The sequence below is a fragment of the Carlito syrichta genome, unplaced genomic scaffold, assembly GCF_000164805.1.
Source record: "Carlito syrichta isolate Samal-C Ts95f unplaced genomic scaffold, Tarsius_syrichta-2.0.1 Scaffold101933, whole genome shotgun sequence".
NCBI classification, from domain to species: Eukaryota; Metazoa; Chordata; class Mammalia; order Primates; family Tarsiidae; genus Carlito; species Carlito syrichta.
Window position 1 is genome coordinate 209,184 of NW_007046029.1, and position 485 is coordinate 209,668.

The following is a 485-nucleotide window of genomic DNA, read 5'->3' on the forward strand; positions in this document are numbered from 1 at the left end:
CCGCGCCCCGGGCCCGCCGCGCGCACCGCCGGCCGCCAGCCATGTCGTCCATCCTGCCCTTCACGCCGCCGATCGTGAAGCGCCTGCTGGGGTGGAAGAAGGGCGAGCAGAACGGGCAGGAGGAGAAGTGGTGCGAGAAGGCGGTCAAGAGCCTGGTGAAGAAGCTCAAGAAGACGGGCCAACTGGACGAGCTGGAGAAGGCCATCACCACGCAGAGCGCCGGCACCAAGTGCATCACCATCCCCAGGTGGGGCCGCCGGACGGTGCCGCGCTCGTGCGGGTCTGGGGGCTCCGCGCGCTCCTGCCGGGGACGGGGGGCTCCCACGCGTGCTCATGAGGGACGGGGTGCTCCCACTCGCTCGTGCGGGGCCCGAAGGGGGCTCCCGCGCACTAGTGCCGGGACAGGGGACTCCCACGCGCTCGTGTCAAGATCCAGGGGCTCCCACGCGCGCTCGTGCCGGGACCCGCAGGGAATTCCACGCGCT

General features: G+C 72.0%; 1 protein-coding gene across 2 annotated transcripts in view; it reads left to right on the top strand.

The window, feature by feature from the left end:
* The first annotated feature begins 8 nt into the window (after positions 1 to 8).
* SMAD3 (SMAD family member 3) overlaps positions 9 to 485 on the top strand; it is a 101,726-nt gene continuing 101,249 nt past the window's right edge. The window contains exon 1 of one of the 2 annotated variants that reach the window (XM_008064632.2): positions 9 to 247. In XM_008064632.2, the coding sequence (XP_008062823.1) occupies positions 42 to 247 (206 nt within the window). In that variant the 5' untranslated portion in view covers positions 9 to 41. The remainder of the gene's footprint in view (positions 248 to 485) is intronic. The other variant, XM_008064639.2, reaches the window with a different exon arrangement.